This window comes from Pyxicephalus adspersus, chromosome 1 (genome assembly GCF_032062135.1).
Source record: "Pyxicephalus adspersus chromosome 1, UCB_Pads_2.0, whole genome shotgun sequence".
NCBI lineage: Eukaryota > Metazoa > Chordata > Amphibia > Anura > Pyxicephalidae > Pyxicephalus > Pyxicephalus adspersus.
The window spans coordinates 65,817,568-65,833,285 of record NC_092858.1 but is presented as its reverse complement, the minus strand read 5'-3'; the positions used below and the strand labels follow the sequence as shown (position 1 = coordinate 65,833,285).

At 38.6% G+C, this 15,718-nt stretch overlaps 1 protein-coding gene across 1 annotated transcript; it reads right to left on the bottom strand.

Moving 5' to 3' along the window:
• Positions 1-1,631: 1,631 nt before the first annotated feature.
• F7 (coagulation factor VII) lies at positions 1,632-11,678 on the bottom strand. Its single transcript, XM_072412462.1, has 8 exons — positions 11,502-11,678; positions 10,199-10,362; positions 8,644-8,668; positions 8,448-8,561; positions 6,798-6,938; positions 5,547-5,647; positions 3,335-3,461; positions 1,632-2,349 (listed from the first exon to the last, which is right to left on the bottom strand). The coding sequence occupies exons 1-8, from the start codon at positions 11,569-11,571 to the stop codon at positions 1,790-1,792; spliced, it is 1,302 nt and encodes a 433-aa protein (XP_072268563.1). The 5' UTR covers positions 11,572-11,678; the 3' UTR covers positions 1,632-1,789.
• Between the last annotated feature and the right edge of the window lie 4,040 nt (positions 11,679-15,718).

The following is a 15,718-nucleotide window of genomic DNA, read 5'->3' as shown; positions in this document are numbered from 1 at the left end:
TTTTAATTTGAAAATCAATTGATTATACTATCACACACCGAAATTGATGCATAGTCCACCTAAAAGAAAGCACCGCAAAGAAAAGCACATGCTTCAAAAGAAATGTGCACATGCTTCAAAATTTGACTGGTCAGAAAAATTCTCAAAATACTGCCAGATATTTGCACAATCAACAGAAACCAACCAGACTCTTTATGATTCCTTTGATTCTACACTCAATATTACTTTTGATTATCAAATTCATACATATGAAAGTGATTAATGGTCAACTAAATAAAATGATTTGTAAGTAAATAAATAATGAATTGAATTGACTTTGTGTTTGACCAGATTAAAAAAAATAGGAAACTGTTGAATGAATAACGTATCCTAAACCTGTATACCCTTTAAGGATCTGGTGTGTAGACCCAGGATCCCAAAATCTGAGCTATCACCAACAAAGTGCCTGTGAAATATAAGAAGCTCATCAGTTTAACTAATAACTTTCCACAATCTGACAAAATTTTAAAATTAGCCTTGGGTAGAGGGATCTAAGTTTTTGGACCCAAAAATGGCCACAGACAACTCCTGATACATTGCCAAAAAATATATAAAGTGCATTGTTTATATACTGAGCTCTTGTCATTTGTATAATAGGAACATATGATTCTGTGATTCTGTCTTCTATTCTCAGAAGTGCATGACTGTAACGTTCAGGAAAAGAAATGTGTGCAGGGAAATGAGATAAGCTAACATTTCCTGAAAAAAAAAGCCATGGTATTCTGTATGTTCTTACAGCACAGCAAGGCAACAATCAGGTAAAACAGAGGCCAGTTTGAGTGTTTTACAGTAGGACCTGCTAAACAATTTATGTCATGAGTATCCTCTACAATGCTACAGTTGTAACAGTAATTGCTTTGTATCCTTTGTGAACATATCCAAGCCTGGTTGTTTAAGGAGTACTAACTGTTCTGGAATTCTTAATGTGTGACTGAAATATTTAGTCTTATAGGTACCTAATAATGAATTTCATTTTAAATTATATTTGTACTTTTAGTGTACCCTTCATGGATGGAGATATTCACTAATGATTGTGGTGGGTAAAGATCTAACATCCCACAATGACATTTAACAATCTGCTAGACCTAATCACTAAACAACTGACCGCTAATGGAGACTTTTGTACTCTCCAAAGCTGGGCACCTCCAGCTTCTCCTCTTCTTTATCTATAGAACAGACCGAGAAATTAAAATGTCAAAAACTACACATCTGTGCATAGGTTTTGGGCCTTGTAACACTAGTAAATCTGTAGCAGGTAAAGATCTTATTGCATATTATCTAAGCATTTAGTATTTGGACACAGAGTTGCTTCTATAGCTAGCTATAGTTCTTATTTATCCAGATAATAAATGATCAACTAAAAAAATCCCGGTTTGGAAAGAATAGTAAGAGCTTATTTTATTAACATGTATTTAGAGCTAGCCATGGTGCGACAGGTGAAAACAATAGTGCCCAAGTAAGGGTCATTGAAACATAGTGAGCAAGATTTGTCTCTGTATAATAAAGCTGTAGACTCCAATATGGATATGATGATAGCAAATGTAGGCATATGTGATAAAATGTGAGTACACAATAAAACACATTAGGCTGAATTATTCAGACATTACTTTAATGTTCTGCTTTGCATATGCCACAGGTTAGCTTTAAATGCTAGCATATGTTTGTTTTATGTAAGATTCATAAAACAAAATTCCAGACACTTTAATTAAAATATTAAATAACTGCAGAATATGTGATATAATAACTACATTTAAGTAGTAGTTTGATTCATGTGGTTAAGAATCCAATTTGTATATCTGGACACTCTTGTATAAACACCATACTTGTCTTCTTTAGCACAGCCAAGGCCCCAGCTGACAATCCCAGTGAGGTAATATGTTTTTTTATACATTGTGATATATGGGCCACCACTGTCACCTTTGCATGCATCTTTTGAGCCATCAATGTACCCAGCACAAAACATATTATCTGTAATATTTATTCCTGTCTGTGTTTTACACTGCTGGCTTGCAATTCGAGGCAACGTCACCCTTCTCAGGATGTCAGGAGTTGCCCCACCTTCCAATAGGCGACCCCAGCCACTGACTGTGGAAGTGCTGCCATGTTTTGAGAGGACTTTTACAGCAAATGTTGTCTCTGGCAGGCACATGGGAACCACATAATCTGTGTAATTGACAGAAGCATTCAATCTGAGAAGGGCAATGTCATGGTCATAGTTTGCTGTAACCTTACGATAATTTTCATGAATAATTATTTCAACAACTTTACGCTCTTGTTCTGTTCCTTCATATTCACTGATTTTATGGTCACCTGCAAAGGAAATTTAATGGTTAATTTAAATTAATATAGTATTAATACCCATGCTGTAGTGATTAGTAACAATAATGTGGTAGAACTAAGGCCTCTCATGTGAAACAAAATTTAAAAATGTGCTAAGAATCTCTGTGCTTTTTTTTTCCCACATGAATGCTGCATGATGTACTGTTCCTGCCACTCTCACATATCCTAAAGTAGGAGAAAGAATGTTGTAGGAGGCGTGGCTAACAGTATTGTCACTGATGATTCAAAAGCCTGGTTTGTCCAATGGAACTTGGCCACACCCAGTCCTGCCCACTGCTTTTAGGACTGACATCACTTCCTCCGTTGCCGAAACCCTCCCACTGTAAGCTGCAGTTTTTGGTTGGGGTTAGTGAATTTAAAGAAAGTTTTCAGTTTACTTTCTAAGGCTTGTGTATTCCCTAGTAACTGGATTTGAGACTTGTTTAGACTGCCATATAGGTTCTTTCAGCTGTATTTAAGGCAAACCTAAATCAGTACCCTGAAAAATGATATTTGAAGGGTAGTATACACTTTCATATTTATCTCTTTATAGTTATATAAATATATGACTCTGTGGATCTTTGCTTTCTACACCACTTCTGATATTGCTGTTGTTTTCAAAACCCCTGCATGTAGGATGGGGAGACAAAGACATTGTTCCCTATCAAGATGGTGCACTCTGGTATATACAGACTTAGAGAAAAGGGGGAGAAAACTGTGGCAAAAAGGAGCTATTCTACTTAAGATATTTTACCGAATTCCCTATTATTTACAGTGGATGCTTTGGAAATAAAAAATATTTTTGAAAGGAGAGAAATAAAGAAGCTGCCATATTTTACAATGTTGTTCCAGGGTAATTAAGTGAATGCAAGTTAAGAACAGTATCCCTGGAACTTGCAGCTTTAACAAAAGGGCAGAAGCAGCTACAATATGTTTGATATATTGCCTCATGTTTAATTATCTCATATATACTTACCAAGTACAACACTTAATTTGTTCACAAAAGCTGGTCTCAAACAATGTGCAGCAGTGAGAACCCAGTTTGGCGCGATTAAAGTCCCTCCACAAATGCTTTCAGGTCTTTTGTCTAAGACAAGTCTAGCCTGCAAACATATATAAAATGGTTGTTCCATGTTAGGTAAAAATAGTTATTATCCATCTTACAGCAAAAGCAATGCCTAAGAAACATCTCATTAGTACAGTTGATGTGCAGTGTGGATGATACACAGTCATCACCAGGATCTTAAGTCCAGTTCCCATTAATGTAGGTACACTATCTGAATAGGGATTGTCCTGTCCTGTGTTCTTGCTTCCGACACATGTTTTTATCTTTTTCACCAGTCCATATGGCCATATACCTTTTTTGTATACATGCCCTTTGTAAAATGCAATATAATAGGTTAGAAGTATATCTAAGATAAGTAATTATGATATATCAAACAACATGGCAATTTTTTAGGCACTTCTTTTGCAAACATAGACTATCCATTTTACAGCCAATGCAATAAAATATTGGCCTCTCACAAGGGCCTCTCCTGTTTGTAATGGGCATCAGGACCTCGGTTAATGGTCATGATACATGAATAGAAATACTCTGGGCATTATTTGTGTGTGGGTTAAGTCAGGGTTCCACCAGTGGGGCAGGAGAAGGACCCCATTTGGGGGTGCGCACCGGCCAGAGCCGTGGACCACGTCTCCTGGAGACATTGCAGGCTCATGGCGGTGGGCGGGTTGTGTCTCTGGAGAGTGGGCAGGTTCTGGCATCATGACGTCACTATGGGGGAAGTTTCTTCCCCTTTGAGTGACACACGGCTCCCTACACATGCGCGGTCCAAAGTCAATGCATTTAGTGGTCCGCAAGCTCCAAAAGGTTGGAGATCACTGGGTTGAATGAACACCAAATGACAATATTTGTAGTTCCAGGGCCAGTATTATGGGCAGTGCAAGTTCATTGAAGATTTTACTTCAGGCAATTAACCACTAACCACTAACCACTAAAACTGTGCCCTTTTCCCAATGAGATCAGTGATAGTGGGCTCTTCATCCACTGACACCAATGCAGTAGGGCCCTCTTTCACTGTACGTCAATTATAGGGGCATTACAACGACCAATAAACTATAATTATTTAAACACTGTTATAAAAAGGGCATCCAACAATGTAACAGGAGTATTTACACCAATATATCTTGGCCTTTCGTGGTCAGAATGAATGACCCCTCTTCACTAGTGGTCAGTAAAAACACCGTTGTTACATCGGTATTTAGTGTAAATGGTTTATTGGATTTGTGCTCAGTGTGAATATTTGCAGTATATTGGACATCAGCATACATTTTAAATAGCATTTTCACAGTTGTGGTCAGAGTAGATGTTTGCATTTTATAGGTGGTCATTTTAAACCAATGCCATTTCTGCTTTACGCAAGGAAACATTAGCAGGGTTTGTAAATGCACATTTTGGTGCTCATTGTAAATAGTCTGTTAGATTCCCAATGTAAATGCCTGAATTACAATGGTGGTCAGTGTAATGGAGGTATAGACCTCAATATATCTGGGCCCTTCTAATTTTCTCCTCCCAATGGGTGGTCATTACAAATGCCCCTGTTACATTAATGTTTAGTGTACATACCCCCAATACATTGGTGCTTATTGTAAATGGTCCTGTTATATTATAAATATTTAAAAAGTGTGATAAGTTAATTTATACTGGTGGTCAGTGGAGAAAGGCCACCTTAAATTGGCAGATATAGCAAGGGCTCATTTCAATTTGTGGGTAATAGCAGAAGGATGTTACAATGAACTGCCTCTTAACTAGATCATTATGCATTATTATCAGTATATTTCCTTATATTGATGGTCATTATAAAGAAAGCTATTTATTATCCAGGTCAGTTCAAATATCATTTGCACTAATAGAGAGTGTAATGTCTCTAACATAGATGATCAGCGGGAAGAATACCTTTTATTGTCGGAACCACTAGTGAGGATGCCCTTCATATTGGTGGTGAATGAGAAGAATTTATCTTACACTGGTTTTCAGAGGAAAGAATATTCCTCTTACATTTGATAAATGAGAGAAGAGGCTCCACTGATCCCATACTATTGGCTCTGGCAAGACACATTTATGCTGTAACTAAACAAAAAACATCAGGCAGGAGATCTGCCACTGTTGCTAGAATGGGAAAGCTTACCTGCCAGGGACATTCTCCCTTAGGGCACTCTTCACCTCCAACAATCCGACCATGTGTTTTTTTTTTCTTCAGCACAGGTGTTTGTCCACATGGATATTCAACTAAAAAAAATAAAATCTTGTTATATCATAAAGTACAAAAGCACTTCCATTAACAGGCAACATGTTTAGGAGGAAACCATATTATTTGTTAAAAAAGTTTGCATTTGGTTTTACAAATAAACATTCCATTACAATATTTATTAAGTGGTATGAAAGAAAGAGAATAGATAGTGGATGGGACAGTTAGGAGTGATTCGGATTCCCTAGATGTCTTCAATATAGTCTGAACCTGAAAGCAATAATAACACCTGTATTCATTCGAAACTACCAGCATACTATAATACTAAAAACCGAGAGCTTAATCACTTGAAATTTAAAGTGTCTAAAGAGCCCCCTGAGGAAGCCTTTTGGCATAAAGTGTTGAGATTGAGACAACAATATCTCTCTATGACTATCAACTAATTATTCTACAACTGATGTACTATACTGTACTGTATAACTATGGCACACCTGCAGTGACGTCCTCTTCTCACAGAGACGCATATACTTGCTAACGAATGAATTAGTTACAAATAATGTATACTACCCAATGTTTTCTTATTCATGATTTTATTGAATTTTTTTCTTTCAAGTATTCATAAAATACGTTGTTTACATTATTTATTAGCTAAGGAAACAGGACAACCTAAGTGGTTCCTTTTCAAGCATGATCTCTGAATAAACTGAGCCCAATGGTTAACATTGATTAATATATATCTCATGTTTAATTTTTTTCTTTAAGTAAACTTCATCACAGAACTCTCCCTTACAGCTGACATGAAGTTTAGCAAAAGATTAGCTCCCTGCCACACAGATTCTCATTTTTGATCAAAAAGTATTTGATATATATCTGTACTTAAAGAAAATATTCCAAGTCTTAAAAAATAAAAAAAATATAGACACTACATATAGGGACCATCAGCCTGTAATATATACTATACATTAAAGTTTCAGTTATGGGTTTCAATATTCTGTGAAACCATATCTTCTGTTTTGGTTTACATAGAAATGAAAACATATTTATGCATTAGACACTAAGAAAAGGATAAAATAAAATGTTAGTATCTATCTGGGGTATAATGGTTTTTATGTTACCAGCACTCTCTATAATTGCAGAATTTTAACAATCGCCTAGAAATTCATTTAAAAAAGGCAGTTTTTTATCACCCACCTGTTGGAATGCATGATGTTCCATCTTCCCCTAGAGAATAGCCTTCTAAACATGTACACTCTCTCCTTTGCATTGGGGAGCTATGGCAGAACTGTTGGCATTGCCCATTATCATCTTCACACGTTATTGTCTGTTCCAAGCCTGAGAGAATAAACATATTAACATACTTTATTGTTTCACAGAGTTATAGTGTGTTTAATCTAACTATCTAACTGCTATGGTAAAGTTTTAACTTAACAAATTCCAACCAACCTATAGTTGGAGATTTGAGAAGGTTAAAAAAGCCTGGTCAGTGATCTTCCATTTCAGTGGATGGCAATTCCGCCTTATTATGAAAATGTGTAGAGTCCATCATTGACTAAACATTACAGCCTTACTATACAGAAGCTTCACTATCGTCAGCCACCCAGAACACCTGCCCCACACTGTTGTCAGTTCCCTGGGTGCTGATGCTTCAGCTTCCTACATTTGTTTCCTTGATTTGTGTACTTCTGCAGGTAAAGTGAAACTAAAGTCCCACTTTTCTCTTTTGTAATTCAAGCAGGTGGTTATTTCAGAAATGGATAGGCAATGTCCCTTCTTCAATAACTGCTACTACCTGTTCACCATCCAGGTTCCAGATTTCTCTGAGCTGCACATGTACAACTCAATATTGGGTGCCAGGGAAATCAGGAAATTCCCTTGAGTGCACCAGGAAATAACTTGGTACGACTAATCATCAAAGATGACTGATGACAAAGATCATCATCGGGAAGTGAAGAAGGAAGATTTCAGTGCTCTGCAATGGTACTGTCAAACTTACCTCTTCCTTGCTTATGCGCAGGCGCCTCTCTCCTGCACATGCAGGCATTTGTGAGCCCAGGCGCGCCTACGCTTCCATATTTAATCAGTATTGCTGCTCCCGCCGGCCAATCAGGAAATAGCCTCTCAATTGCCCTTGTCTATTTAGCTTGCTTAGACACAGCACCCAGCGTTTTTGTCTCAACTAGTGCCGGGCCCCCTAGCTCTGCTGAGCATTTTCTCTACACCTGCTGTTTAATTCAGTGCTCTCCCTGACCAGCTCCCGTGTTAACCCCTTTTTGCCCAGCCTGGTGTTTCCCTGCCTGTTCCCTTGTGCTGTTCTAGTGTTCCTCCATGTCTGCAGTGTTCCCCGTGTCTCCTGTGTCACCTGTGTCACTTGTTGCTTCCGGTGTCTCCTGTGTTCCATGTGTCTGCGATGGCCTACGTCATCAGTGTATGGCTTATGGACTGCCCTCAGCCTGTCAGACATTTGGGACAGAGCCAAGGGAAATGTTCTGAAACACCTCTAAGGGGAGTGCTTCAAAAACACCTCTTTGACTTTGTATTTGATACTGTATTACAGGTCTCACAGGCAGTGGCATGTTGCCTCTGATAGAGCTAAGTCAGTTCAGTCAGGGGAAGGGAGAGGAATGGGTCCACACTGATGACTTCTAAAGACGGAGGGAGTAGGACTGATGGGTGCTCTAGTAAAAATTGTGATGGAGGAGATTATGTACAGTTGTAAGAGCTGTGGACAGAGGAGGGCAGCTTTGCACAGCGATAGTTCTAAAACTTTAACACCAATTGAATAATTCCTAACCTTTCAGCATGAGCTAAGTCGCTAAATACAGTATGTAAAGAGAATCTTACTTGTTTCACAGTTTCTACCCTCATAACCTTCCGGACAGGTGCAGACATATGACTGAATTTCATCACTGCAGGTGCCTCCATTCAGGCAAGGTTTGGAGAGGCAATCATCGACATCTGTAAACAATAAACCAAAAAAAAAATTTGTCTATCAGCAACTACACCCCCACCCCCATTTGAATGTTTTGTTTTAGAGTACCTGAGTATGTTTTCCAAAATTCTTTCTGCCAGAGGAAAAAAGAGTAATAAAATATATATTATTTATATGTCTGAACATACGAACAGCCATTAAAGCCATTAAATGCATTCCAGGTGCATCAAAACAAAAGGTGTTCAAGGTCAGCTCATTTTATTTCTAAAGCAGTCAAAGCCAAAGTAGAAAAGCCTGTCCCCTGCCAACAGCTACAGAATGGACTGATATCTATATGGAAAAGCAGTTGTATTATTGTAAAGGTCCAGGTAACTGCAAATAATGAACCGCCCACGACTGAGTGTCTGTGTGATGGTAAAAAAGAGACAGATTCTGAAACCACGGGTGAACTGCAAACAGCACCACTTGCAAGAGGGGCATCACAGCATGACCAATTGGAACACCAGAGAGCGAGTGTTCTAATTGCACATGCCCAGATCATTGGGGCAGATTGGCAGAGGCAAATTTTTAACAAGCACAGGAAACAAAATATTGAAATCAAGGACCACCTGTGATTTTACAGTGAGTGGGCATGTCAGCCGGCATGTCAGTCTGCAGATAGATCACTGTTTCCCTAATAAAAGCAAGGGTTCCAGTCTGCAGCTGCTGCAAAATGCTACTTAGACTGTGGCTAACTTTTATGTAAAACTGTTTTACACTACTTTTTGGTGCATCTGGAATACATTTAGCTGATGTAATATGAGTTCTAGTTGTATACAATTCCCATGATGCACACAATTTGTAGGCAAATGATAATCTAAGCTACACCCTCTAATTCATTCAATTGTTACCCAGTTACTTGCTACATCTCAATGAATTTAGCACCAACTATGGCATTTGTAAAGATAAAGGACTTTTAAGGCTGCATACACATACAGAACTCTTTTCCCTGGAAATAAACTCATTTCCAGTAACAAAGAGTGACAGATGAACAAAGATTAGAAAGGGTGGAGGACAGCGAGCAGCACCCGTTATGATGTCCTCCCTCCACATGTATAGCAGTCATTCAGATTCATGAACAATGATCAGACAACCACTGTACACATGCCAGATTCTCACCCAAGACAAACACAACTCAGATGATATCCATTTGATGTGTGTACATAACCTAAAGCAAGATGTAATGAAACAAATAGTACATTTGTACTCAATAAAAGAACATTGTGAAACCACATATATTTTGTCTCCTTAATAATTCACAGCCGCACTGGTCAGAGATAAATCAAATGTCTATTTGATTCTCCAAATAAAGTTAGATTTGTTTCATTGCATCCTGCCTAGAAAGTCTATAGGGTCCATTGAAGAGCTGAGCGGTAATCTAGAATAAATTACTGCTGGCTTTTAAGTCAGGTATGTTGGCTGAATAAAGTTGTCTGATTAGTTAGATAATCTGTTTGCTGGGACATGGGTATTTTTTATGCCTGCTCCATGTAGGTCGAATTTACTTTCTTGGATACAGGTTTACTACTTAGTGGCCAAACCATAACCATTGATTCTTACACTGTCCTATTTTTTGCTATTTGTATGTAATGCAATATAACCATAATTAAATGTTGATGATTACCAAACGTCGCTCATCCTTGAATATTTCCCTGGCCTCTTCATATGAGCAAACTTCTTCATTGCATTCCCGCTCTAAAGATGGTGACCTGAGCTCCTCAAGAAATGAGTTGGCTCTCCTCACCCTACTCTTCAACACATTGTCTGCCTCTTTATTGTTTAAGAAAACTGCAAAGCAAAACGCACAATACAGTCAGAGAGATAATCAAATATTTGATAATACTAAAACATTAAGTAGAATATATTCCAACATTTCTAAAGTGGCACATTTAGTGATACTATTTTTATAATGTATATAATTTATACTTGACTTTTCTTGTAAAAAACTGAATTGATGGATGACCTCACTGGCTAACAGAAAAGCTAGAGGGAGCAGGACCAAACTTGGTGAATGTTTAAGGATTTTTGATGGACAGGATGTAACCTTACACACTGTAGGTGATATAATCAACCCTACATACCCATCTATATAAGATCAAAAGTTAATACAATGGGCCTGATTTATAAAATCTCTCTAAGACGTAAGAAGATATACTATCATGGGGGAACCTGGGTGATCCTGCAAGCCTGGAAAGGATTAAGTCCAGGATTTAAAGCATTTGTCAATTAAGAACACATGATTTTTAAGGAATCCATTCAAGACTTGTCCATAATAGTCTATCTTCTCTCTTGGAGAGATTTATTAAATCATGCATAATATTCATGTGTCCACTTTGGCACTGATATTACCGATTCCTAGTCACAAGGTTACTATATGTATGTAATTTTTAGCAGATCTCCTACATATACATATTACAGTTGTATAGTCATATTACTTATTACAGTTTTTTACTTCTCATTTTACCACAGTGTTAGTTTCCTTATACTAAATTATACAATTTAAAAAAAAAAGTCATGAAATTGATTTACCAAAAGGTTATTTTTAATGAAAATTGTTCCCTAAGCAATACAACCTAAAAAAGCAATAAAAACAAAACACCACAATTTTAATTTAACAGATTTCCCACACTCAACACTGCGTCATGCCAATTTTAAAGGACCTTCATAAGGGACTATAGGTTGAATAGGGTTTGAGAATTGGAGGTGACTGTTAACAACTAGATGAAATACCTCAACTATTCATGACTAAACATATACTTCGTGTGACATGTTGCTTTGATGCTGGATGAGAGGTTTACCTTTTGGTGGCAAGTTTTATATCTCTGTAAGTGGAATTGTACATAAAGTACTACATATGTCTTAATTTAAAACAGAGTTGAACAGAATAACTTAAGCTTAATTTAAAGTGACCATCGTTTATTCCTTACCTGCAAATGTTAGAGGTGTAAATATGAAAATAAAGCAGAACAACAAGGTTTTCCTCTGCCCTAGCCCCATGATGGGGAGGTTTTCCTCTCCTGGAACTCTCTGTTCTCAGGAGAACACTGCCAGTATAAAGTCCATTGTTCAAATATTAGGAAATAGATGGGGGAGGGGAGAGAATAACAAAGTTGCAGGAACAGCTGTTGGTGTGTTCTGTCTAGCAGTTCCTGACATATTACTATGGTTTGACATTTGTTATTTCATCACATTCCCTAGGAGGTGGCCGAGTGTGGCTTGCTACTTAAAGCGTACCTATATTCAGAAATTTCACTTTACATAAAAAGGTAGACAACCCTTTTATGTAAGGTAAAAATTCAGTGTTTTTTTAAGTGCAGCACCGCCCCCTTATTCTCGATCACCTAGGCAATCAAGAATGAATGGGGGCGCAGAGCCTCCTGGGATACCTACGTCAGGCATCTCGGGAAGCTCTTGGGAGCCTTTTCGAGGGGGAAAATTGTGTCGATCCCACGCATGCGCATGCAATCGGCAAGTTTTTTTCCAAACCTATGTCACCCGATCTCGCGCCTGGGTCGGATCATGTAGGAAGAAGAACCTGGAAGAAGCGACCAAGGAGACGTGCCGGCTTGCAGATGGATGCCGGGACGGCGCAGGACCTGATAGAAGAGACCTCCAGATGGATCCAACTGCCCTGCGGAATTAAGGTAAGTGGATTTTTGTTTTGTTTTAGGCACTTTTGGGTTTCGTCCTGCTTTACCTTCTACTTTTTGGCCTGCATTCCCTGAGGTTATTTGCCTGTATACTCTACAAGCTAGTGAATTTGTGGCAACACACATTCACACTATGTAATTGTTCTAGTACTTACATCTCATGTCAGCTATATAGAGTTCTATAGAAGTGCAGTGTAGGGGATGCGATGCTCACAGTTAAGAAGCATGACACCATCTCTTTTTTACTTATCTGCATAGTAAAAAATATATCAAAATGTATTTTTTTTTTGTTTTTGGTTCATATTGTATGTTTAATATGTATGGTCTTTATAAATAGTTGGGCATAGGTGGCTAAATGATATTTTTTCCCCACCTTTTTTTCATTGTTGAACCTGTATATGTCTTTTATATCCTCGATACCTTATTTGTATACTTCCTATGTAATTATTTTTCTGAATAAAAAAATATTATAAAAGAAATAGAATCTCTTGATCTATGTGATGTAAAATCAATCTTCTGCATCAGTATGACACCCAACCATATAAGAAATGATCAGCAATGGCAGCCTGCATATACTTCTCAGTGAAGGTTTATCTCTTTTACCAAGAAAATGCAATGGGAGGGTTAGACATAAATTTTAAACATTTTAAACATCAAACTAAATATGACATACCTAAACAAATTATTTGTTTTGTCTCATAATTCTAAAAACCAAAGAGTAATCTTGTCTGAAACATTATTACCTTGTATTATTTAGTCATATTATGGAACGCTTTACAAAGTCCATAGTCATATCACTGCAAATAACTGTCTCTCAATGGGGCTCAAAATCTAAAGCCCCTACCATAATCATATGTCATTATTATATTCCAAGGTCATTTTTTGAGGGGAAGCCATTTTTTTTTTTGGAATTCGGAAAGAAACCAGGGAAAACTCACGCATATAGTGCTGAATAGGCAAGAGTGCAAAACTCTAAGCCACCATGCCACCAAGCCACCCATGTGTTTAAAAACATGTATATACTTGAAAGCTACTTGCATTCAACACCCTCCCAGCACAGGTAAAGAAGTGATTGCAACGCAAGTTAAAAGGCCATGATACTATTCACCTTAAGATAAACTAAAATCTGCAATAACTTCTCTTCTTGAAAAAGATAGAAAGTCGATCCATCTAATAGAGAAAGGGGGAGGGATTGTGCAGCCCAAGTTATGTCTTGTTAACTGGTTTGCAAGACCCATTTTAAGGCAGCACAGAAAAAAGAAACAAATGCTAAGGTAGTGAATACTTTTATTCAAGAGGCAGTGGCACAGGGCCTGTGAAAAGTTTTAAGTGAACACTCAAAGGGGGAGTACAGAGTTATATGTACTGAAGATAGCATGGTCTCATTGTCCCCGTCTGTTTGCCCAGTTCAAACTCTGATACACAAGGCCACTCCTTTAATATCTCCTTGGTGGGCTTATTTGTGAATGCAATTAAAGAAGCTATCAGTTGGGAAGAACATTTGACCTTTTTGGAAGAGCAGAGGAAGTGTTATCTGGAACTCAAAAAAAGTGGATGCCTACATTTCCACTAACATTTGAGATACAGGAAATTATTGAAAATATTGAGCCAGACCTGATAAGAAGCATTTCCTCCATAACAGAGTCTCTAAGCTGTACCTATTCTGCCAGAGTGATGAAGAATTATGGCAAATGCTTTCCAAGGTAGATGCTCCTCTTTGGAGGTTAGCACATCAAATCACTTTTCTGTAGAGGACCCAATGCCATTTAAGGATTCCTTAGATCACAAAAATGATACAAACCACACAAAGATTTTTTTCAGAGGCTGGGGCAACATATAGACAAGCAGTGGCTTTGATTTCAGTGTCAAAGGGCATGTTTGGATTGAGAAAGTCAAACAGACTTTTGCCAGATGGGATGGGGAGGCAAATTGTTTGGTTTGAAAAGCCCAAGGGAAATGAGGGACATTGGTGTCATCCTGCTCCAATCAGAGGGAGCTTACAACTGTTCTCATGGTCCTAATATTTTTTGAAGACTTGCTTTAGGGTCAGTGAGTCAAGGTTCAGACAACACAACCATGGTCACCTCCTGTGCAAAAGAAGGATGTACCAAAAGTCTCCCTCTACAGCAAGTAGCATGTCAAATCTTTCAGTGGGCGGAGTTACATCTCTTGTCTCTATCAGCTGGGTATCTTCCAGGTCCTTAAAATACAATAGCAGACACCATAAGCAAGAGCACAACGAATAGGCAGTGAACCAGAGATGTCTCCAGAAAATATGTTGGCAGGTTTTTTGTATCTTTTAGACCAAGGTTGCTCAACCAACCGGCCAACAGGCCTCATCCAGGCCCGTGGAGCTGCCAGATCCGGCCCTCTCCTGATATCCTTTTTGCTCCTTGTCTTGCGGGGGTGGGCCGCATGCATCTCCTATGAAAGTGCTACCAAGAGAGGGAGCTTCCTGAGCATCCTCAGTGTTAGTTCCCTGAGAGTAGACATGTACTACAGACCTCAGCAATCAGCTGTGGCTGCTCCTGCCCACCTTGTACTGTAAGATAATTCCACCCCTTGTACAGCAGCAGCATGAGAGCTGTGCCTGTGTCCATACAGCTGTCATTATCCCCAATGTATTAACCTTCATTTAACCTTTCATCGATTGTCATAGAAATGTGACATTTTCAGGGTACACATGGGACCCTGAGAGCTGCTACCAAACCAAATTTCAGTACCTTAAACATAACAAGTTGCCAAAAATGGGATCACAAGCATAAAATCCTAAAAACAATCATGGATACTTTTCACATTAAAGTCCCCAAATTGGGTTTGCGTGTTAGGGACCCCTGGGGGCCGCTTACATGGCTTTGAGCATTAGGGTAATGACAATTCCCTCTGTAATGTGGTGCAAATATATACTTGCATGTTCACAAAACAATAACGCTGCGTTCAGACTGGCAGGGAGGTTGTGGGGCGGTTACCCCTTCCTCATGCCATAGGACCCTGGCTCAAGGGAGACGCTTGGTACCACTCACTACCACCTGGTAGTCAGTGGACTGGTAATATAAAAGTATATTGTTGTTAAGTAATCTGCGGTCCTCCAATTTATTTATCTCGCATTGCTGATGTGTTACTTACCCCTATGTAATATGTTCTCTGCCAGAGGGGTTGCTGGTTTTCTTGCTCATACAGGTATTAATGTTTTTGCTGCTGTTAATTACTGTACAGTTTCAAAAGGGTTTATCACTGTGATAAGATATGTATTTCCCCATGTTTTAGGTATGTGGGGTTCCCCTGGGGTGGGACTGGACAGGTCCCGCTATCGGCTGACACTTCCCCCACATAGGCCTACTGTCCTTCGTTGATGGAATTGTGGGATATATTCCCTTCCCCCTGTCCCCAAGTTAGGTTTCTACCCCGCAGATGTGAACTAGCCCATTCCATCCGCTTGGTGAATATTTTCATCCCCTTGTCTAGTTTTTGCCCTTTTCTCTGTGACCCCCTTA